Raw genomic sequence first — 22,908 nt, 5'->3', positions numbered from 1 at the left:
AACAGGGTATCAGCCAACAAAAATTAAGACCAGGAAACTGTTCTGTCTTTGAGTGATCAGATACCCTTGGTATAAGTTGGTAGTCATGGTAATTGCTATTGTTACAACACCTGTATGTTTTCATTAAGATGCGCATAACCAAGTGACGGTGACTATCATTGTATCAAAGAAATGCTCGCGTTAATCGTCCATCTTTTTATAGGTCCATGCTTCTGCCAATAGTTTTCTCATGAAACTTTGCACATGGCTTCAGGATGGCACTATCCAAAAGGCGCGCACACCAAAATAACCATTCGATATGGATACGGCATAGAGTGGGGCCAAGGCCTTGAACTTTCTTCTCATTTGTATAATTTTCAAATATTGTGTGCTCACTGAAGCATTAAACATCGGGATTTTCATAAAAATCAAATCAAATTAACTATGCAAGGTTTGTGATAGACATCCATAGTTAGCAATTGCATTTTTTCCAATAACGTAAAAAAGAGCTAATCACATTCCACATCATTCAAGCGTGAATGTTTAATTAAACGCCTTTGAATCATTGAAACATATTGATTGGTCATGAACATCACAAAAAAGGTTGAGAAAAGATAATTTCAGTTACCAAATTGAAAAATTACTTGCCAATGATATAACAAAAAAATCGTATTTTTTGTTTTCATTGAATGTTCATTGAGCCGTGACATGATGATTATTGTTGAAGATACGCTTCCCAAAAATAATTGTCATCATATTCATCGTTAGAAATGTGTAAAAATTCCAATAATAGCAAATTTAGACTGTGACTGTGTATTCAACTGTGAAATTTAGCCCCAAAAGTTGTATTGTCTCTAAGAAAGTACCTTTTACAAGCCTTCTGACTATATTTCATAGTGAGAATGTGGGATTCGTTCCAATAAACTGGAATCAAAGTCATTATATTTTGCTTGTGACTTTAAAAAAAAGTGACAATTTTGCCTTCTGGCGTTGCTCACTTAAGCATGACATAAAATATGTCTGTAAGTTAGGCAAAGATTTAATTTTGGCTTCAGAGGGGACAATAGCTTGGACCTGCCCTTTACGACCTTATATTATTCATGAAAGATGTCTTGCAAATAATTCCATGTGTTAAACGAATGGGGAAAGTGAAATTTTCATCAAAATTTATAATTAAATGGATGTACATGTAAACCAAAGTAAGTAAGTTTTACATGGATTATTATGATTGATGTTTATTCCATTATGGTATGTGATGAAACAAAACAACAAAACACTTTATGACCTTATGATTATATATTAAAGATTTCATTACCGTATAAGACCTAGATGTGAACAAGTACACTATGCTAATATGCATCCTTGTTATTTATTACTTATCATAACTGTGTTATCAGCCTTTTACCAATATTCAACCACTGATATAATATCATTTATCATCAGTAACTTTATCTTTGCTTCTATTTTGAAAAATAACCCTAATTAGAAATACATAGAAATCCTATGTATAAAGTGTGGTGTGTCCCGTATGCCACAAAGCTGAATTAGCTGGTATAATTAAACATGAAATTAATTCAGTAAATTCACTTCCATTTTTTGATGTATAGTAATATAAATTAGAACTCTCGAAAGTGTGAAGAAAACTTTTTGACTTTTCCTTTAATAATTAGAATCTTAAAAAAAAACATATGCTAAATTGTGATGTACGGGACACTGCCTGTTGAACACCTGATAATTAACATACTGTATTTAATTAATTTTCAAAATCAATTCTTTTCTCAAAGCCATACATGTCCCCACAAATATATAACTTGCATTATCTGCAGATAAAAAATGTGATGTTCCGTACGTCACGCTAATTAATGATTTCTTGGAATCATGACCTTGGCACTCATTTAAGGGATACTCCAGTCTGAAGATATTTACATCTAAATAAATGGAGTAAAATTCACAGAGAAAAATGCTGAAAATTTCATTAAAATTGGATAACAAATAACAAAGTTATTGAAATTTAAAGTTTAGCAATACTTTGTGAAAACAGCTTTATGCATGTCATCATGAATACTTAATTTAGGTGGACTGATGATGTCACATCCCCACTTTCCTTTTTCTTATGTTATACATGAAATCATTATTTTATATTTTCATACATGTGTAAATGATGTGTCGCCATTATAATGAAATAAGTTTCAACAATGAATTTAACTATGTCTCCATTGTAATGAAATACATTGCAACAAGTACTACTTAATCAGTTGTCAATCCAATTGTCTTAGTTCTTGGTAGAAATTTTTTTAATAAACCTAATTTCAGTACAAAAGAACAAGTGGGGATATGACATCAGTTCGCTTATTGAATATTCATGAAGACATGCCTAGAACTGTTTCACCGGAATAGTGTAAATCTTCAAAATTCAATAACTTTGTTATTTAATATCCGATTTTGATAAAATTTTCAGCATTTTGCTTTGTGAATTTTACTCTATTTTATTGAGATGCGAATATATATACAGCTTGGAGTATTCCTTTAATTTTATGTTTTCAGAAGAAAAAAATATGAAAAAAAATATAAGGCAAAAAACTTAAGAGTACTATGCTTCAAAATGACATACATGTTCAATATGTCAGATTTAGGGAAAGATTTAATTTTGGCTTCAGAGGGGACAATAGCTTGGACCTGCCCAGATACAGATTTCAGATATGATCATTTGTTGATATACAGCCCAGGGGCCAGTCTCTTCAGGGTTACTTCTGGATAAATGTGAGATTTCTCTGTGTTTGTATTTCCACAGCGTCTTAAGGCTGCAGTACATTTCACCACTGGACAGATTTGTGGGGAGCTTGGGGAAGAATTGGATGTGACATTCTCCAGGCAATTCATTTCGGCTCTTGCAGAGACAACCTTCAAACAAATGGGTAATCTTAAATTCTTGCCATTCTAAATCTCCCTAGGCCTATCTTGTCGATCCTGCTGCATATTTTAACGCTCCAAGGTCTCTTTAACTTTGCTTTCCAATTTATATATAGAGATCAAATATATATTTAAAAAAAACGCTTGAGCTGGGGTTTACCATTTAAAAAAGTACCACTTTTCAGTGTTCATTAATAGCAATGTAGTCCAGTGGTACATGGAGATCTGTAAACCCAATTTTAGCTCATTAATTTATATGGCAAAAGGTAGCTGGGTTTCATCAAAATAGAAAACAAATTGCAGAAAATTGAGAAAAAAACAAAGAAAAGGTCAGATTTCAGTCATAAATTCATATGCAGAAATTGATATGAATAAATGTGCATTTTCGTGGGTAATGGCAGCATGCATGTCAGTTTTAGGCGCATCAGTGGTATTAAATATTATATCATAAACCATGGATGCATAAACTTAAAAACACAGAAGGGTACACTTTTTTATAATACTCTTTTTTTTCACTACAGAAATCTTTGCTTGTGATTGATATAATTAAATGTGCATTTTTGTGGGTAATGGCAGCATGCATGTCAGTTTTAGGCGCATCAGTGGCATTAGATAATATGCCATAAACCATGGATGCATAAACTTAAAAACACAGAAGGGTACACTTTTTTAAAATACTCTTTTTTTTTCACTACAGAAATCTTTGCTTGTGATCTGGAGTCCTTTGCTCAGTAAGTAATCATTTCATGTTTTGATCTAAAAAAGGGCATTTAAATATGAAAAAGCCCAGTTTTCTGATAACCTTAAATCAAATCAAACTTCGTAGTTATACATTTGTGTTTTTATGTGTCATGAGGTCGCCCACCAAATGAATATATTCATTTTGGGCACAGGGGGCCTACAAAAATTAGATTTCACAAATCTGAGATTGAAAATGATATTTTCTTTTATGTTCAACGCCATGGAAAACTGTTCCCTATGAACACCACATGCTATTTCTGATTGCATACTAGACTACTAGTATTTGGGTTATTTGTTTGATTCCACTATGTAAGTTTCCAGTGCAAAAGCAAAGATCACCATGTAACGCAATAGTTTTTTTCATGACCATGTATCTTATTTATTTTTACATTTTGTTTTTTGATGATTAAGTAACAAACCAACCATTACTATTTGTACATGTTCATTTAGATAATGGTATTACTTCTAATCTAGAAATATGATCTTTGATACCTTTTTTCTTTTTTGGCTGACTTTCAGAGCTAGAAATAAATATTAAAAAAATAAACTTTCTTCACCACATGAGTGTATTCATTAAAAGCAAACAATTTTAAATGTAGGCTTATTGTCATGAAAATTCCATTGATGTCAGCTCTGATTGGGAGCTACCGTGGAAATTATTTTGATTGGGTGTTAGGTAATGTACCATTGGGAACCCCACTATGCCTCAATTTCCTTGTAGATGTGACAGAGTTTTTGTTATTCTTGTGATCATTTATTGCAGGCATGCTAAACGGTCAACTATTAATTCTGAAGATGTTAAACTTTTGACAAGGAGAAGTAAAGATCTTGTAAGTATTCAGTTAAGATTCTTCACATACATGTACTTTTCTCTTTTTTATGATTTAGGTATTTGTTCATACTTCTTTTCTTCTCCCATCTAATTTATGTTTGATCATAAGAATAATAAGAACAGATAAGTGATAATAGGGATTGAGAAACTAAAGTTCAATTTAAAACTATTTGGTAAATGATTATTATTGTTTTTAAGCTAATAATCACAAATTCTGATATGTTTTTCTTTGCAGTAAAGAACAGTGTGTAGATGTAAAATTGATTTGATTCCGGAAAAAATGCAACATTTGCATTTAATAGCTTGCCAACTGTCATTCTAAATTGAATTTTATTGAACAGAAATTACAGAACTCTAAAATTTAATCAATGAGTCTCACCTAAAAGTAAACTTCTGGATGGTTGTGTGGATATTCTCATCAACACTGTATAAATTGATATTTGGAAATTTGAGGATTACTATTGGCCATTACTTAAAAGTAGTTTATCATGAATATGAAGGGTAATGCTTGCATTAGTCTGAAGTTCTGAACATACATGTATCTTGCCTTGTCTTGACTGGAACACAAATATTTGAGAGCAATGAAGTGGGACAGTCAGAAATATTTCCTTTGTGTTTTATGTAACGATGATGATAATAGTAATAATGATAATAATAATAAAAATTTAGTAATAACAATAGTAAAAATAAGTCAGGGCAGTGTGTAGCACCAGATATTAGCGTATTTTTTTATTGTGTTATTTTTTTTTCTATTTCAGAATGCTCACATCAGTACCCTAAGTGCAAGGCAAATAGCAGAAAATGATGCAGTGAAAGAGAAAAAGAAAGGAAAGAGAGGACGAAAAGCAAAACCTGTGGTGGAAACTGAAGATGATCTAGAGTGATAGTATAGACCGTCACGTGACTTGTGATCTGAAAGACACTGAGATACTGTGTGAAAGACTCTTCTATTCTCTGTGAGAAACACATTTCTGTATGCAGAACAACAAATTTCATGGACAAATTTAATATTTTCATCATGTGAACAATGTCACTGACTAATGTTTTCAATGATGAAATCTTAGAGGTGATGTGGCTCGATAGATGGATAAGTCTCCAGACTTTGAACCACGAGGTCCGGTGTTTATCTACATTTGATAAGAGTAGCCATGCTAAAGCCAGGGAAATTGTGTATGCAGCGCATAAACACTTTGTATTAAGCACTATGTTAATGTTGCATATTATTACTGTTTTAACCCTAACTAGGCCGGGCTTTTTTGGCTGTTCTGTGAGATCTCGGCCGCCGATCGCGCGAGCGCCGCAAAAATTTGCAAGCTGGTAGTGTGCAATGTAATCTACAAGGCTGTATGGTAAAATTTTCCAAAATAATGAGATTTTATTTTATATGAATTAATTATGCTAATTTATGCATAAATCATACTTTTTGCTCTAATTCACTAAATAAAGCTCCTAGAATGCTAATTTTTGGTAAAAATATTCTTTGTAGCATTCTTAACTATCGCAATTCGGTTTGGAAATCAATTTGTTATGTATTTTGTTTTATGAATTTCTTATGTATTTCTTTGTTTTTCAACCTTTTGTTTTCTTTGTTTTTTTCACCAGATATATTGCACAACCTTTTTGAAGCATAATTATGCTAAAATCAATTGATTTCAGCTGTTTAAAGCAAAAATAATCATATCTTTATGAATAAGATGAGAAAACTCAATTTGCATTGACTTTGTACACAAAATCACGTTTTGGAACAATTTTTGGTCTGACATGCACTTATCAAACGTGCGTAATTTCGGAACCGCGTACCCGGGCGTCGCAAATGTGGTCTCAAAAGATGCGCGAGACTTGAAAGTATTAACTCTGTGAGTGGCGTGGTAAAAAAATTTGGCGCGGCGAAATGATCGCAGAAAATGTTGAGGGGGGGTTGATTCAACCCCCCCCCCCCCCCCGGTCAGTTTAGGGTTAAGTCTTTTTTGGAAGCAGATCAAGTGTCTTTTTCAAACTGCAGGTACAATGAGCTATCAAATGAGACACCTTACATCAACATCGCATCAGGAGATAAAATCTACAGCCCTATCTCTGTCTACCCCAGTTTTATATTTTGGAGCTGTTCTGTAGTCGATATTGACTATGAATATGTCTCATTCCAGCTATTGAATAAATTTAATGCGTTTATTTACTTCAATTACCAAAGGTCATGCTTCTGTGACAGACTGGTCAACAACAGGGGGCTGTTAGCCTGATTTGTATTTCACTGCTATACAAAGTAATGCAAGGTCACTTGTACTTCATTCAATGTGACTACGAAAATGCATTTATTTGATTCAATCCTGTAATGAAAGTACCATTGCTGAAGATGTAAAGACCATGTGCAGGAATCATTGAATTTTTGGCTTTCAATAAAGGAGCTGCAATGCATAGAAACACATTCAACCTATAAAAGCTCATGAATTGCTAATCACAATGAGTACCGATAGTATGTTGACTGTTTGTGCATTGAAAATATGTCTACATGTAATAAGGGGGTTCCCTCAGAGTCCTCTTAGACCAATCAGAGTGCAGCATTTGTGTTTTCAAGCTGTTTGGCTGATGAAAAGTGTGACCTTGACCTGATTTAAAAACCACATCTTTGAAATTTTATTTTTTTAATAAAGCACAGATCTTCAGATTTATCACAATCTAAAAATCATTTGGGCTGTAACAAAAAATAAGTGTGAAAACAACTTTTTTCAGGTGAAAATAATTATTTTGTGCATGATTTAGATTGAAAGTTTCACATTCATTTCAAAGGTTTTCAATAAATTCAAAAACGTTATATGAAAGAATTATACTTCTTTACAATGATGACAAAAGCATGAAATTTACGAATTAAGACTGAATTAAATGAGGTGCTTTGATCTGCACCTAGCTCGTAAAATTTGCAAAACCTTTCTAGCCATGTATATCTCTTGGAAGAAAGAAGCCACTTTTTAAGGACCTGCCTACTGAGTTATGATACAAAAGACCTACGTGTGTGAGAAGTATAAACTAGAATGCAGCAAAATGAATTGATCATTGAACCATGGGGATGTTTCATCTAAATTCATCAAGCTATACTGCTATATAAAAAGCCAAGTGGGTGTTCTCACTTTAATAAGCCATAAGGAAAAAAATATGCTCAAACTAATGCTGATTTTTAACCCATAAACATATATTGTTAGCACCTATTTGCAGCAATTTAAATAAAATTATTGGGAACTGTTCGACTTTTTGTTTGCCTTTTAGTGCTCCACACTGAAGTCCTTTATAAAGCTTCAACATCAAAAGTTCCCATACATTTTATAGATAGGGGTATGATTGATAAATTTCAACCTTATAACCTCATCTGGTTTCAAATTAAGCATGAAAACAATCTTGGTGGAATTAAAAGAAAGAAGAATAATATCAATCTTATTTCATTTGTATGGAAGTGTATGTAAGAGAAAGACTATATTCTAGGGTATTACTATTGTATACCTTTCCAGTGTGTAAATAAATTATTAAGGAAATGAATTTCAGTGTCATGCTTCCCTTTTCATATTTATTTGATGATCAGTTGGCTTTTATTTTTGAAGTAAACAATGTTAAATACATGAAGATTTGTTGCCTATCTATCAGAGGACAGAAATGTTAATTTCAATTCTGTACCCGGCTCACCTACATTTTTTGTGGATGTGTTGGTGACCAGGTCCAATACATGCCCACAAAAGAATACATACTACTGTACCATTAAACCACCACTCATTCTTCTTTGCCATGGAAATCTTCAGAAATTACATTGATTTATATCATTCATTCATGGCTCGTGATGAAATATGTCCGACTCTGATTTTTAGTAAAATCTTTTAAATTTCTAGAAAATAGCAGTTTAAGGGTCAAGGCCACCCAGAAAAATGTTGATTTGAATAAATAGAGAAAAATCAATGCTGAAAATTTCATCAAAATCGGATGTAAAATAAGAAAGTTATGACATTTCTAAATTTCGCTTATTTTTCACAATACGGTGATATGCACAACTCAGTGACATGTAAATGAGACAGTTGATGATGTCCCTCACTGATTTTGTTTTTTATTGTTTGAATTATACAATATTTCATTTTTTGCAGATTTGACAATAAGGTCCAACTTGATTGAACCATATAATATTAAGCAATGCAAATTCCACATATTTAGAGAGGAATGAATCATTTTCACTTGACTATGAGGATAAAATTACAATATTTAACATTTCATATAATAAAATTAAAAAGAAATAGTGAGTAGATGTCATCGGTCTCCTCATTTGCATACCGACCAGGATGTACATATAACTGTTTTGTGAAATAATGCGAAACTTTAAAATGTCAAATTTTTCTTATTTTTTATCTGATTTTGATGAAATTTTCAGCGTAATACTTGTTGGATTTTTCCCTTTTTATTCAAATCAACTTTTTGTTGGGATGGACTTGTCCTTTAAGTAAGTCATAGTAGAGGCCACATATTGTAGATCACAAGAGGTCTGGTGACGAGTGAAAACACAAATAACTAGAAAAACCTAAATTCTGATTATCTTGATGAATTTATGTCAAAATTTCAGTCATTTCATTTTGATTTCATGAGAGCCAGGTTTCCATCTCAATGAACTAAGGGCCCTACAACCAGAATTCAAGTTGATTCCTATTGATACACATTGTTAAATACAACTCGTATTTTGGTATTTTAAAAATCCATATATATGTTTGATACATTTTAAAAATGTTTTTCAATTTGGGTCTTTTAGAAAAGATCATATCTCATTCCTCCAGTGAAATCATCTGTCAATCACAGTAAGCATCCCTGATATTTTTAAGTAGAAGACTTTATCTCTCACAATAACGACATGCTTTCTCATTGTCTTTATTTTGCTGGTAATGCAATATAATATGTCTGACAGTACACTGTTTATGCTACGAGTATCATTACAGGTAGTTTTGGCAAAGCTACATACCACTGTGACATATTTAGATTACTTGTAATTTGCTGATGTCACCACTAGAATTAGATTTTGAGCTTTTTTTTTTCAGGGTTGTTGGTTAGCTATCTGAAAAATTTCTTTAAAAAAAAAGAATAAAATGTTGAAAATGTAAAAAATAACACTTATAAACAGCAACTAACTAGTTTTCAGCACAACATATCAATCCAAATCAAGTTGAATTTGGTTTGCAGGGAACTTTTATGGTACTCCTGATAATAATAATTTTACATTTATTTACAATGAATCTTACATTAATTCAGGAACAAAAAGGAAGAGATAATGTTATGGTGCACTTCAATGTCTTGCATGTATGTCAATTAAATTGTATATACCCTTTTCACCAATGCAAATACATTTTTTGGCCCTTCCACTTCTTGTTAGAAAAAGAGAATTATTTTTTTTCAAAAAAACAACCTTTACTGAGCTATATACATACCAAAATGTAAAAAAAAAACATCACACAAAATGTAATTCATATGGTACATGTAGTATTTTAGTACCATTATCTGAGAACTATCTAGAGCTTGTTTCATAAAGACTTGCCACTATGGTGACTCTCTAGAGTAGTTATTGTGATTAGCTGCTGAGCTTGCCACCATGGTAGTCGCCATAATGGCATTGGCAGAGTTACCATAGTCGGAACTTAATATGAAACGAGCCTCTGGTATTGTTACATAAAATTGTAAAATTACTGTGGATGCACAACTGGAAAAAAACTGAGCTAAATTTTGTTTCTTGATATCTAACCCTTCCTATACACTTGCATTCATAAAACACTTTGAAGTTGGTCCCTTCTTGAATTATGAAAATGATATATTTCAAGATGGATGACCTCTGTGGTCTTTGATCTCTATTCAACCAAACTCAGCAGATCATTAGTAAAGTGAGCATACATCTTTCAATTTTAAGTTCATACCTCATATGAGCATTTACAATTACAAGGCATTTTGTAATGCCTCACATTAATATGCAAACATGATCCAAGATTGAAGGTGACATGTCAATTTTTTTTTAGTAAACCCTTAATACCAGACCAGGGGGGGGGGGGGGTTTGAATCAACTCCCCCCTTGAGATCTTGGCCGCAGAGCGTGCAAACGCCATAATAGTGTGAGATGTAATCTACAAGGCTGTATACCGGGTAGTTAAATTTCAGAATTTTTTTTTTTAAATTAATTTTGCTAATTAAAGCGTAAATTATAATTTTTGCTCTAATTCACTAAAAAACACCCTCCTAAAATGCAAATCTTTGGTGTAAATATTCCTCATACAATTGCTATTAATTACAAATGAAAAATATCCTGGTTTGAAAATAAATTTCTTATGTATTTCATTGTTTTATGAATTTCTTTGTTTTTTTCGCCAAACTTAAAGCAGAACCTTTTTGAAGCATAATTATGCTATTTCGGTTTATTTCAGCTAATAAAAGTGAAAATAATCATACCTTTATTTGAATATGATGAGAAAACTCAATTTATTTTGACTTTGTACACAAAATCACGTTTTGGAGCAATTTTGGGTCTGCATGCACTTCAATAATGTTGTGTAATTTTTCAACCGCGCACCCAGGCATCGTAAATTTTGTCTCAAAAGATGCACAAGACTTCAAAGTAAACTGTCAGCGAGCGGCATGGTAAAAAATTTTCACACAGCGGAATGGTTGCGGAAAATGTTGAAGGGGGGGAGGTTGACTCAACCCTCTCCGCCAGCTTTAGGGTTAATGCAAAAACTGCGTTTTAACCCTAAAGATACTGGAGGGGATGGAATCCGCCCCCAACATTTTTCACTATCTGTAACACGAAAAGTTGGCAATGCGTAGCTCCATGACTTGTTTAATTTCATGTTTCGCGCAACTTTTGAGACCAAATTTGTGATCCCCGGGCATAGGGTTCCGAAATTATGCAAGTGTAAGTGTATGTCTGCATTAAATTGCTCAAAACCTGAATTCATGTACAAATCCAATGCAAATTGTGTTTTTAGCCAAAATTTAATGTATCTTTATTTCTACTTTTACTGATTAAACTCAATTGATTTCATATTGTTTATGAACAGAATAAAATCACAGATGATTTCCATTGAATTACCAATAAAAACAAAGTAAAAAACAAGGAAAATATATATGAAGAAATTGTAAATTTTTTTTACATGCACATCTGATCAGATTCCTACACTGTACAAAGAATCTTAGAATGTAGAAAATCAGCAGTTTGTTGGTGCATATTAAATTCATTAGAGTATATCTTTAATTTCACACATACATGTAGATCACCAAATTAATTAGCAATTAATTAAATATCAATATCAAAAATTTTATCATACTGCCATGTAGAGGACATCCTAGCAGTCAGACTGCAGGTCCCTGTGCTAATGAGCAAATGGGGCAAATTCACCCAAATCCTCTCGTGGCTGAATCCTCCCCCTGCAAAGTCTCATGAATCGTGAGATTTTCTTTGTCTAAGAATTAACCTACTTTATTCTCAAGTCAAATTAAATATCCTTGCACAATTGGATAGAGTAGATGTTTCTCTTTCATATTGGTCATTAATTTTGTATAAAATATTTTGATAAATAAGTGAATTTCAGGCCTGAAAATGTCCCCCACAACTGAATTTTCTACCTCCGTTTTCTTTTGCAAATTGTGCCAAACTTCTTATTTTGAGCCTCAAAGATATCTATATCACCACAAAGCTGAACTCCTGTACTTTCTCACAATGTCACTCTTGATATGCGGCACCTACAGTAATAATCAGGTTAAGATCACACTTCCCACCAAGGTACAAGACGAGATTTCTAAAAAATTTGAGTAGCATGAAATTCAGAGTTCTGATTGGCTGGATAAGGCTTCAAAACAAAAAGCGCGGGTAATTTGATGAGATTACCACATGGGGAGTGTGACCGGCTTATTATATTCACTTGCGTTCGTAATCACTCGCGTCGGGTTGGTAATCACACGCGTTTTTGATTTTTGGCGATTTTTTTTTTTTCGGTGCGATTTTTTTTCTAACGGTGTCTTCAATGGGACAAACGTACTGGAAAAATAAAATAATATTGAAATTCGAGTTTCGTTTTATTTTAAGCTGGTAAGTGCCTTAAATAAAACGTTCTCGACCACTGTTTTAAGATAACAAGCAAATTTTGACTACTGTTTTAACATAATCACATTCCACATCTTAAATCTTAGAGCCATAGGCGGCGGAAGCGGGGGGGGGGGGGGCTCCCCCTAAAAAAAGAGAGAGGGGGGGGAGAAAGGAAGGGAAAGAGGGAGAAAATAGAAAGAAAAAAAAAGACAGACAGAAAGAAAGAAGCAAGGAAAAAAGGAGAAAAGGAATAAAGAAGAAAAAGGAGGAAAGGCTACTCTCGATTTAGCTTTGCCTTTGGAGGATTTTCCTGAAGTCTGTGGTATTCTTTATAAAGCATAGTGAGGTGCTACAATTTCATAATATCACTATTTATTTGCTTCTCCCTTTCTTTGTGAATTATTCTACACTAACGTAAAAATTAGGGAGGAAAAAAGTGCTGAAGAAGAAAAGCAAGAAGGAAGGAGGAGGAGAAGTAGAAGAAGAAAAAAGAAAATGGAGGACATAAGGGGGTAAAAATGAAACTAAAAAGAGAAAATTGAGGGGAGGATGTAGAAGAAGAGAAAGAGAAAATAAAATAAGGGGAAGACTGAGAAGAGAAAAGGAAGAAGTGAGAAGGGAGATGAACAATAAGGAGAAAGGGAAGAAATTGAGAAGTAGAAGAACAGGGAGAAGAATAAGATGACATAATAATGGGAATAAAAAGAAGACTGAGAAGAAAGAGAAGTAGGAGGGGGAGTAAAGTGCACTCTGGTTACAAAGAAGTCCGAGGGACCAACAAAATTGTTCCTTTATACAAATAATTGTGTGTGTGTGTGATATAAGTTTTTTTTTTATTTTTTAGAGTGGTCACAAAATTCGAGCGGAGTTGACCTTCCTTAGAGCAACACGCTTGTGTGTTGCTGCCCTCTACGTTCGTTGATATTGACCAAAAGCTTCGGTCTTTGTGTCTATTAATTATTATGTTGGTTGTTCCGCTGAACTCCGTTGGCTCCACTCACCAAATACAGAGAAATAAAAAGAAATTAAAAATGTTTGAAAAAAACTCCTCGAAACAGACTGCTGCCAGCTGTCCGGGGCGGATCAAGCTTGTTATCTATTCTTGGTACTTAGAACAGTAGTCGAGTACATTTTATTTTAAGGCACTTAATTGCCGGCTTAAAACGAAACTCAAATTTCCCTGCATGTCTGTCCCATTGAAGACACCGTTTAAAAAAAATCGCACCGAAATAAAAAAAATCGCCAAAAATTCAAAACGCGAGTGATTACGAACCAGAACGCGACGCGAGTGATTATAAACTGCCGTGTGACCTTCCTGTGAACCCAGTCACTGGAACCATTGGAATTTACCAGTGTGTGGTCTCTTTGACTAATTAGAGTGCAGTATTCTTGTTTTCAAGCTGCTTTATGTACTTGGCCAGGGAAAAGTGTGATCTTGACCCGGTTAAACCAATTCTTATTTTGAAACCTATACCATTTTAATCATACATATTCAGTTTCATCATGATCAAAAAATCATTTGGGCTCAAACAAAAATAAAGTGTAAAAATAGCAGCTTTTGTAATGTGAAAGTTATTATTTTGTAGCATATTAGATCAAAGGTTTCACCTACATTTCAAAAACTTTAAATAAATTCAAACACATGACATGAAGAATGATTCTTCTTCTTTACAATGATACCAAATCATGAAATCTAATGTATAATTAGAGCAGCAATGATCGAATGAAAAAGGTGTTTTCGAGCGCACCAAGCTCATTAAATATGCAAAACCTCTTTAGTTTCTGTTTTTGGTAACTCCCGTAGAACTCGGCAGGACAGCGTTTTGCTGGTAAACGCCAAGCTGGTATAACCAATTACCTAGGAAACAGTCATATTGCTTGGATGAAAGAAGTCACTTTTCGGGAACCTGCCTACTGACTGCTAGGTGATATGTGTGCTGACTTGTACAAATCCAGCATCAGTCATGACTAAAAGTGAGGTGGTGCTCAGAGGATATACATGCACATGATCAGGCATTATTAGCAAGTGTTTCAGGATAAACAGTATATCTACACACACAATTAGAAGAAGAATCAATGACCAAGCTGGGAGATATTAGATCCAGGAGCTGCAGGTTCACAGTGAAGTCAATTAATGATCGTCCTTCAAAGGCTACATTGATACAACTAGTCAAGGCTCATACATACAAACTGAAATCAATCCGTTTTGATGTGTAAAAGTTCTGGCCAGATCCGACTTTACGCACCCAGACCCCATCCTTGAAATAGTCCTGGTTTGTCCAATTCTCCATCTGTTCACTTTCATAAGGTCCATAGACATCAGCGTCTTCTTGGTTTTCCCATTTGTATTCCCAATAGACCTTGTCAGGATCTAGTTCGCTCTTTCCCATACTACTCGATTCATCTGCACATGTATTCAAAAGAAAAACAATATGCATGGTAAGGCATGTTTAAATTATAAAAATATTAATGTTTGCTTATCTTACCTTTAATACATTTGGATTAAAAATATATATGATATAGAAACCGTTTATAACATTCTCTCTGAAGTTGAATATTATACATGACAGGTAAGCTGGAATATCATTGAAATAGCTTACTATTAAAAATAATTTTTTGGTTGAGAATGTGGGTGTTACTTTTATAAAGTCCATGTATAAATATTCTTATGAAGAGCGAATGACAAACCATTAATTAAACATAAAGTATATACCTAATTTGTGAATCTTTACGTCTTCCTACTGTAATATTCCTTCAATCAGGACACATGTATTACTTTTCATGTATGTGTGCAGTTATATCAAAGCCAAAACTGACTACACACTTTTCAATTAAAAGTTCAAACAGGTTCAAACCTACATGTACAGTACCTTCTTTCTTTGTGTTTGTTGTGAGTTTCTTCTCATCAACCTCCTCTGCAAACATGTCAAACTCTGCATCTTTCTTGGCAGCTTGTGCATCCTCATCTTGTTTCAGTTTGTGTTGGATCTTCTCATATGTATATTGATACATATCAAACTGTCCCCGAGCCACAAGCTCATCCACCAGGTCTGTCAGTTTTAGCATGTCGGCCTTACTCTCGGCTGTAACTTTATTGCTTGAGTCTGAATCATTCTTAAATTTTCTCTGTGCTGCAGATCCCATCCTTTTCTTGCCACCACCCAACCTTTGCATTGCCTTTGTAACACTTTCTCCTTCCTTCATGAATCCAAGCATTAGCCGCATCACTTCAAGCTCTGGTCTGACCACTTTTGCATCTCCCTCATCTTCATCATCAGCCTCTTCACCCTTGTCTGCCCGACGTTTCATGGCATTCTCCTCCTCAAGCCTCTCCCAGTCAATGTTCTCGAGCCATTCGTCACGTACATCATCTCCCTTCTTCTCGTGATAATTGCCATCCTTATCAAAGTGACCTTCAGACATTTCTTGCTTTAGATTGAAGGGGGTTATCTTAATGTCATCATCAGATTCTGCAATACCATCCTCATCATCTTCAGCCCCTGCGAAATGAGGGTAATCGACAACAAATAAAATGCGATGTTATATGTAGATCTGTTCAACATTTCAAGGAATTTGTATTGCTGCTGGGGCAGCAAAACTCATGTGTCACAAAAAGTAAATGTTGGGAATCTAGAATGAAAAATAAATGTCATAACACTAAATTGATTTGAAAATGTTGTCTTTGACCAGGAACAGCTCTTTCCTTTCTAAATAAAATTTCACATGCAAAACCCTGCAACCTAAGTTATATGATGCACATATGGAATAGAGTATCGGTTCACAAACACAGTTGATACTGACAGTTTACATCCAGCCTGACTCATTTTAATGTGCAGCATAATAAGCACTGATCAAAGGGTCAATTAACAATAAATGAATATATACAAATAATTATGAAGAGAAACAAACAGCCATTTATTTCATCACTTTTGAATTCTACGTCAACCTCAGCTGAGCATTATGGCTTCATGTTGAAGTAAAAAAAAAAAACCCATCTATATAACTGTAATTACTAATTCCTCTGAAAGGCCGAGTACGGTTGAAGCAAGGGGGGGGGGGGGATTAAATGTTTTTTACCTTCTACTTCTTCCTCATGCATCTGATAAGCAGCAACTTCATCTACCTTATCCTCTTCATCACTGTCAAGCGAATGCTTCTCTTTGAAGGTTTTAATCCTCTTAGATTCTGATGGACCACCATCACCTTGCTCTTCCTGCTTTGCAAATGTAACATTTCTTTTCATTTTCTCAGCCATCACATCGGTCTGCAATATATGTAATGATAACAGGAAAAGAGAGTGAGAATGAAAAAATAACTATTTGAATTAGATCTATTATGGGCATTATCGTGGTTTATGTCACCAGTCCATTAATTGCCGTTTATTTCGTCAGCGGTGGTGACATCTTTCCACTCCCATTGACTTTGTACACAACGATCGCGCACACATCACATCACATCACATCAGGTACGGAAATGAAGGACTTCTCCTGTAGGTTTTCCGATCTTAACTTCCGGTAATTGACGATTATCTAGACAGTTTAAACTTGTGAGACTTTACGTGCGTTGAGAAATGGAGGTTTTAAATCTTTCCCCCCACCAAAATTTATCCAAACGATGTTTAAACATTTCCACTGATTTTGCTTCCACTACTTCTGTAGGCAGTTTGTTCCAGTCAGAAATTACTCTTTGACTAAAAAATTTGCTCCTAAGTTCCAACCGGGATCGTCCTGTGAAGAGCTTGAACTTGTGACCTCTAGTTGCTGAATGGATTGCTGGTGTGAAAAATATATCACTCGAGATCCCAAACTTTCCATTTAACAGTTTGTACACAGTAATCATATCTCCTCTTCGTCTTCTGTAAAACAGTGAGTGAAGGTTTAGTCTCTGTAGACGTTGCTCATACGGTAAGCTCTGGAGACCAGGAATCATGCGAGTAGCTCTCCTTTGCACCTTCTCTACTTTGTCTGCATCCATTTTGAATCTCACATGCCATAAAATGTTCCCATATTCCAGATGAGGTCGAACCAGAGATACAAACAAAATTGGTAATATTTCAGGGGTTATTTGAGAAAAAGTCCTGTGTATTATTCCAAGTATTTGGTTAGCTTTCAAAACAGCTGCTGAGACATGTTGGTGAAAATTGAGCTCTTCATCCATAATAACACCGAGATCTTTTTCCTGCTTACATGGTTCTAATTCATCTCCATTCATAGTATACACACTTCTTGAATTGTTCTTTCCAATATGTAGAACCTTGCATTTCTTAGTATTAAACTTAAGTTGCCAGGTTTCACTCCATTCGACAGCATGAGTAAGATCTGCTTGAAGAGTCTTTTGTTTAACATCAGAGCTAACATCACCGATGATTTTGGTATCGTCGGCAAATATATACACAGAATTGTCCAAAATATTAGGTAAATCATTTATAAAGATGACAAAGAGAATGGGTCCTAACACGCTCCCTTGCGGAATTCCGCTGCTTACTTGACTCCAATCAGAACTTTCACCGTTGATAGTCACTCTCTGTTCCCTTCCTGTTACAAAGGCTCTTATCCAAGCATGTAATTTTCCAACTATACCATATGACATTAATTTCTTGAGAAGTCTTTCATGAGGAACAGAGTCAAATGCTTTACAAAAGTCTAAATAAATGACATCAATAGGAATTCCAGCATCAAGTTTGCCTGTCATTTCTTCCATTGCACATAAAAGTTGTGTCATACAGGACCGATTTGGAGTAAATCCATGTTGACAGTTTGAAAGCAAACAATGATCCATCAGATGTTGCATCACTATATCACGAATTAAACCTTCCATCACTTTTCCAACCACTGAGGTTAAACTTATTGGTCTATAGTTTTCAATGTTCTTCTTGCTTCCCTTTTTGTGTAGCGGAGTTATGTTTCCGACTTTCCAATCACCAGGAAGCATGCCTTCATCAAATGACTTCTCAAAAATGATTTGTAGTGGAATAGAAATGGAACGTGCAGTTTCCTTCAACAGTCTTGGATGCATTTCGTCTGGACCTGGAGATTTGCTTCCATTCAGTTTAAGAACTTTCTTTTCTACCTTTTCTTTAGTAATAATTACATCAGATAGTGGTGGACCAGAGTATTGCCAATTTATATCTGGCATAAAATACAAATTCTCATTGACAAAAACGCTTGAAAAGAAGTCATTAAGAAGTTTTGCCTTTTCTATGTCTGAACTTATGACTTTTCCCTCTGAGTTTACTAGATCACTTATTCCAGGTCTTGATTTTATTTTCCTGTTGGCATACTTCCAAAATTTCTTCGGGTTTGAGGCTACCTCCTTAGCTAGTGATCCTTCATACTCAATACAGTCCTGTCTGGTAACTTGTCTCAAATGATTACGTATCCTTTTGTATTTAGCATGATCAATAATACTTTCAGTGTTTACATACATCTTCCATGCTTTTTTCTTCTTGCTGGATAACCTCAATGCTTCTTTCGATATATATGGGCTCTTACGTTGCTTCGAGTCTCTTATCTGGCAAGGAGGCACGCATTCCTGAACAAAAGTAAGGAATATATCTTTGAAGAGTTTCCAGGCATCACAGCATGTCCTGTCTACTAAAAGTTCACTCCACTTAATATCACTGAGAAGATAATTGAGTTTCTCATAATCTCCTTTGTCTAGTTTCAACTTTAATGACTTTGTTCTGGCTCTTTTTTCTCCAGAAACTTTCAAGTCAACAACAATACAACAATGGTCACTTTTTCCTAATGGAGGCAGCACATCCAAGTTTTTAATCATGTCTTCTGTGTTTGTAATAACGAGGTCTAAAACACTGGGATTTTGCCCTTGTCTAAATCTTGTATATTCAGATACATGTTGAAAAAAATACGAGTCTTGAAGAGCATCTACAAAATGTTTAGCCTGGTTGTCACCTAACCCTCTGACGTACCATGAATTCCAGTCTATTTCGGGAAAGTTAAAGTCACCAACGATAAATATAGCTGTGTCTTTGTTTTCAGACAGTTGTCTCATATAATTATTCAACAATATATTATTTTCCATCGCACTTGATGGGCTTCGATATATACATCCTACAAGAAGCTTCGAATTCCCTTGTAGAGTTATCATACACCATGATGATTCAATAAAGTCATTAAACATTTCCACTTCAATCACCTTGAGTGTAGTCCTTGTGTATATCAAAACTCCACGAGAATTGCACTTGCCCTTTTCAAGGTTTCCAAATATATTAAATCCTTGTATATTAAATGAAGTCAGAGTTGATTCTGTTACAGAAGATTTAGGTTTTGCTTCAGTCACCAAAATAATATCAATATTCAAGTTATGCACAATGATTTCCAACTCAATCATTTTGATAAAGAGTCTGCATTTGTATATAGAACTTTCAAATCATTTCCAGTTTCAAATGCCACTGAATTGTCATCAACTGAACATTTACTCTCCTGTAGTCAACACTCACCGAGGTCAACTCCTCCTATTGCTCCTTCTAACCTTGTCTCATCTGTTAAAACTTGTCCATCTTTAGGTTTAGTGCTGGGTCGCACTTCTTGTATGTCTTCTGACTGTTGGAAGCTGGATTGAACATTCTCTTTCACCTGCTTGTCCTTCGTCTGCCGGGAGAAGGAATGTGCCACATTCTCTGTACGCTTCTGCTTGAGTTTCACATCAATATTGTAGGTGACTAATCTTCCTCTGCGAATCGTCAAGTTTTCTTCACCCTCCTCGCGTCTCCTCTTGAGCTCTTCCCTCAGAGCTTTACGCTCTAATCGCTGTTGTTTAGTCATGTCTGGAGCAATGAATACATTCATCCATTTCTCTATTTTTCTCAAGTTTTTTGCTGACTTCAAGATTTCACTTTTGTGTGTAGCATCTTCAAGTTGTACCAACAGAACCCTGGGCTTGGCGTTCTGATTTTGGATCCTCCCTCCCAGTCGTATGACTTTCATAATCCTAACTCCCTCCACGTGACATCCTGTTGAGAAGATAGTTTCAGCCTCTTTTGCATCCTCACACTGTCGCTCTTGAAAACTATCACCTGTCGACTCTGGTACATTGAATAAAACTAAGTTTAGCTTTCTTCTTTCTCTATCAACTATTTCATCAACAGTTGCTATGTTAATGAGTGCAGATTGTTGCTGCAGTTGCACATGACTAGCCTGTGAATCTGAATTGTAGTTCGGGCTTTGGCTAATGTCAGATTCAATGCCCCTACTGCTTTTACTTCTAGGCCTACTCTCCACTCTTTCTTGTTGTTTAGTTACATGTGCGTATGATTTATTTCTATTGTCATTTATCTCTGAAGACTCTAGCATCGACTTAATTCCTTTCATTTCTTGCATAATTTCACATATTTGATGAGTAAATTGATCCAACTGATTGAAGGGAATATCTGCACTTCGGCTATTGCCTTGTTCTCCGTTGGCAGTAAAGCCAGAATTGATATGAGTGTTTGCTGTTTTCTGCTCATTCAATTCAACTGATTTGATAGCTTGTATAGCCTTCTCTTCACAGTAAAAACAGTACCAATGAGCATGATTATTTTCGTCACTCAGTACAGCATACACTTCCATGGACATGCCTTGACACAACAAACATGACCACCGCTTGCAGCATTCACATTCAATCATAATTTCAATGCCAGTTTTATCACAGTACTCACATTGGAATTCTTTCTCTTCTGCTTGAGTCGATGATTTCCTATCTCTTGATGCTTTCCCTTGTTTGTTTTTATTGGATGATGATTTACTGGTGTTTCCCTTGTTTGATCTCTGCGAACCGCTGATTTCAGATTCCGATGACTTGCGTTTCGGAAGAATTTTCCTTTTCGCTCCTTGAACTAATGTGGAATCGATCGTCGGTGAAACTTCATCTGCGAGTGCGTTCGGCGAAAGCCGCTTCATGGCCTCCTGTAGTGTCAATTCCCCGTTGCGGGCGGCTGGATTGACGACAGACGCCATCGCGAACGTCGAGTAGGTATCGGGCTAGCTCCCCGCTGAAACTCTACGTTGCGTTCGGTGGTCCACTGCGCTCGTTGCACCTCGCGAAAGATGTTCACCGCGACAATTTAAATCCAACTAAATCCTATCGATCCGCATAAAAAATGGCATATAAATGACATCCGTGGAATAAGTACGATCCTAATCCGATATATACGGAAAAACTAAGCCCCAAACGATATTCTACTCTTCGAAATTTGAATTTCAAAAACAATTTTTGAGAGAGTTAGAAAAATACGTCCTCCATTTTCAACGCACGACAAGAGAGGTGACAAATTTCACGATAAGGCCCAGTATGTCATATGGAAGTGCTAATGGGGATTAGACCGTCTACTATAAAATAAAAATTCAAAATCACAATTCAACTCAAGACCAAGTCATAGGCCTACTATAGAGTATAGTATAGGCTATAGTCTCTTCAATAATTTCCCAAAATATTGCTTCTGTTATATCTCTGTGAAAAGATGAAATATAGAGAAAAGGCAATGTTCAGGTTACCGCCCCTGGTCTATTAATATTTTGTTGACGATAAGGCTAAACTTTTAAGGATTTCAAAAACGCGAAGCGGGTAAACACGAAAATAAGTATATGGGACTACATCCTAGGCCTACACTAAGCGGTATATTAAACAATCATGCCACACTTCACTCGAAATCTGGTTAATTTTTGATTGGGCAGTTTTAACACAAGAAATAAAAGCCTAGTACGAATAATCCGGATGTTCCTTACCGAATAACCCACCAGACAAGAATATAGCGCTGTCTTCTTGGCTGCTTCTCGAAACAACGATACCAGGGCCAGGGTAGCTTGTCGAGATCAAAATTATTTCTTTTAGCTCTTAATCTTAGACGGCGTCGTAGATCGACTGACGAGAGCGGTACCTGGCTATGGGGGCGGCGCGGCCGGGCCGCGGTACCGTACCCAGACTAGAGAGCTCCGGGGCGCGCCCGGGGCTCTCTTTGCTAGCTGGAGTTCTTTGGGTAAGGGCAAAGGATAAGGGATCCCACTTTTGATCCCACATGGACTTTGTCTCCGACGTACATGCCCCTTAAAAAATGAGCTAGGTACCGGTATAAGGCGCAGTTTTTAAAAGTACTCTTTATTGATTCTTTCAATGACATTCAACAGCATTGAAATAAACATACAAACATAATAACTTCATAAATAATACATCAAGGCAGTGACATATAAGGGGGGGGGGGGGCACCTGCCCCCCTGGCGGATTTCACCGGGAAAATAATAAAAACGGGAAGAGAAAAGGGAGAGAAAGGGAAAGTTTAAAAAGGAAGAAAAAGAGGGGAAAATGAAAATGGAAAAGGTGAAAATTAGGAAAAAAAAGTTAAAAAGGAAAGAAAACAGGAAAAGGATCG

At 35.4% G+C, this 22,908-nt stretch overlaps 2 protein-coding genes across 4 annotated transcripts; one reads left to right on the top strand and one right to left on the bottom strand.

The window, feature by feature from the left end:
* Positions 1 to 385: 385 nt before the first annotated feature.
* Positions 386 to 7,987, top strand: LOC129253626 (centromere protein S-like). 2 transcript variants are annotated; one of them, XR_010295370.1, is made up of 5 exons: positions 386 to 2,894; positions 3,587 to 3,620; positions 4,394 to 4,460; positions 5,221 to 5,690; positions 6,417 to 7,987. XR_010295370.1 is itself a non-coding variant. In XM_064108000.1 (4 exons), the coding sequence occupies exons 1-4, from the start codon at positions 2,891 to 2,893 to the stop codon at positions 5,344 to 5,346; spliced, it is 231 nt and encodes a 76-aa protein (XP_063964070.1). In that variant the 5' UTR covers positions 386 to 2,890; the 3' UTR covers positions 5,347 to 7,987. The 2 variants fall into 2 exon arrangements, 1 of the variants encoding a protein (XP_063964070.1); XM_064108000.1 differs by having other exon boundaries at positions 5,221 to 7,987.
* A 1,346-nt stretch (positions 7,988 to 9,333) lies between these two features.
* LOC129254945 (CD2 antigen cytoplasmic tail-binding protein 2 homolog) lies at positions 9,334 to 22,657 on the bottom strand. 2 transcript variants are annotated; one of them, XM_054893491.2, is made up of 4 exons: positions 22,268 to 22,657; positions 16,620 to 16,806; positions 15,413 to 16,042; positions 9,334 to 14,946 (listed from the first exon to the last, which is right to left on the bottom strand). In XM_054893491.2, the coding sequence occupies exons 2-4, from the start codon at positions 16,795 to 16,797 to the stop codon at positions 14,720 to 14,722; spliced, it is 1,035 nt and encodes a 344-aa protein (XP_054749466.1). In that variant the 5' UTR covers positions 16,798 to 16,806; positions 22,268 to 22,657; the 3' UTR covers positions 9,334 to 14,719. The 2 variants fall into 2 exon arrangements, with proteins under 2 accessions (XP_054749466.1, XP_063964066.1); XM_064107996.1 differs by having other exon boundaries at positions 12,451 to 14,946; positions 22,280 to 22,391.
* Positions 22,658 to 22,908: the final 251 nt, after the last annotated feature.

This window comes from Lytechinus pictus, chromosome 2 (assembly GCF_037042905.1).
Source record: "Lytechinus pictus isolate F3 Inbred chromosome 2, Lp3.0, whole genome shotgun sequence".
Taxonomy (NCBI): domain Eukaryota; kingdom Metazoa; phylum Echinodermata; class Echinoidea; order Temnopleuroida; family Toxopneustidae; genus Lytechinus; species Lytechinus pictus.
The sequence above is the reverse complement of the archived record's forward strand: the minus strand, read 5'-3'. Positions and strand labels throughout refer to the sequence as shown.